Source organism: Perkinsus marinus, assembly GCF_000006405.1.
Source record: "Perkinsus marinus ATCC 50983 genomic scaffold scf_1104296941632, whole genome shotgun sequence".
Lineage (NCBI taxonomy): Eukaryota > Perkinsozoa > Perkinsida > Perkinsidae > Perkinsus > Perkinsus marinus.
The window spans coordinates 1-1,675 of record NW_003212445.1 but is presented as its reverse complement, the minus strand read 5'-3'; the positions used below and the strand labels follow the sequence as shown (position 1 = coordinate 1,675).

The following is a 1,675-nucleotide window of genomic DNA, read 5'->3' as shown; positions in this document are numbered from 1 at the left end:
GCATCCTAGTAGCTCTGGCGAGGAGACATTTCCTCTTCAATCCTGATGTGTAAGTTCTTGTTGTCTCTTAGATGTATAACGGGAGCGATTTTTTTATGGCCATACCACGCAACTTCCCGATCTACTCCAAGAATTATTGCCACTTCGAGTTTCCATATTGCCGTTTTAATTTCCGAATGGTGTAGATCAATAGACGATATCCTCGTTATGCTACGACCCTAAGGCTTCGAGGGAGGATCTATTCCTAGATTCGTTACAGTGTTCTGTATTACTCATCGTTGTGGTGCAGATACCTCCGTCGTCAAGAGCTGCGCAAGATGTGGCCTGATAGGCACAGACAATTCGCATATGCACTCCCATATCTCAATCCGCGACTCAAGAATATCCTCATGCCGTATGTATATTACGATGGTGATGACTTCTGTATTGCAACATTCCCTGCTGCCAGGTACACCAACAGTCTGATCGACAATGAGCCCGATTATGCCGATTATAACCCTATAGGACTCCGACCTCAGAGGGTTCGAGCCATACGCCGCTTGCCTGGACTCTTCTTCTCCATTCCCAGGTCGCCCTAATCTAGTGTATGGTGTGAGTCTATGCTTTTTGACAGGTACTTCTTTGAGGATCCTTTGTACACTTCGGTGTCAACTCAGAATATGAGGAAAATCTACAACGATATCAACTATTCTGAATTGTAGTATTTGTTCCGGAAAAATGATTCTATTTCTTTTGACCATCTCCGTACAGCAGTCCCCATGTGAGGGTCTGTCATATGCTTTCCGCACATTCGATGTTCTCAACATTTCACTTCAAATTTATCGATTTGTGTTAGCTGACTATTGCTATGTAAACAGCGACGATGTACTCGTCTCAGCGATCTGCTAGTGGCTTGTCCATTGAGGTAACACTACACTGGAGAATTCGTTATAAGGCAACAGCCTGATTATACTCAATCGATGTAAGCTATCCTCATCATCATGAACTCAGCTAAGGGACATATTATGGGGGATTGGGAGTGGAGATTAGAGGCTGTGGAGTTTCATCCTAGTGATATGTAAAGAACTAGTAAAAAATATATTTTACGACTACTGCATATCACCGCGAATATCGCCTTTTTCACAGAGTATCACGGGACGACGGGTCGTGACACTCCAATGACATACCTTCCCTTCTCGTAGTAGACAGGCACTCCTCCGTTCCTCCTCCCCTTTTTATCCTCGAGGATCTCCACATCGCTAGTATGACTACTATTCCCCCTAAGAGTTGCAGTAGCACTAGGACTACAGGCTGCAGTAGATTGGGTAGAGTTATACTGCTGTTGCTGTTGTTGCTGATGGGGACGATAGTGGTAATCGCCACTACTCGATGGCAGTGCCGGAGGCACGAGGGCTCTCGACATGGACAGGTAAACCCAAGGATAAATAAATACTGTACGCGACCTTGTAGGGATAACGTCAGCCACAATCGCAAAATGTTAAAGCATGCAATTTCACGGCAACAGAAATGGATTCAACTATCATCCGAACTGTATGCAGTATTCGTGGCCAGAGCCTTCATCGCGAGTAGAGCGGTAGGGCACTCCCTTTCGCTTCCTCCGTTCGGAAAATATAGTTTCCCCCTAGGCTAACCTATACCTATCTCGCTCATCCTAGGAGCCCAAATATCTATAGGG

The 1,675-nt window shown here is 45.4% G+C and overlaps 1 protein-coding gene across 1 annotated transcript; it reads left to right on the top strand.

The window, feature by feature from the left end:
- Positions 1-448: 448 nt before the first annotated feature.
- On the top strand, positions 449-701 carry Pmar_PMAR016169 (hypothetical protein; the record flags this gene model as incomplete). The annotated part of the gene is made up of 2 exons (XM_002781749.1): positions 449-568; positions 614-701. Coding segments are annotated over 2 exons (208 nt in total), but the record flags the coding sequence as incomplete, so codon positions are not given.
- Between the last annotated feature and the right edge of the window lie 974 nt (positions 702-1,675).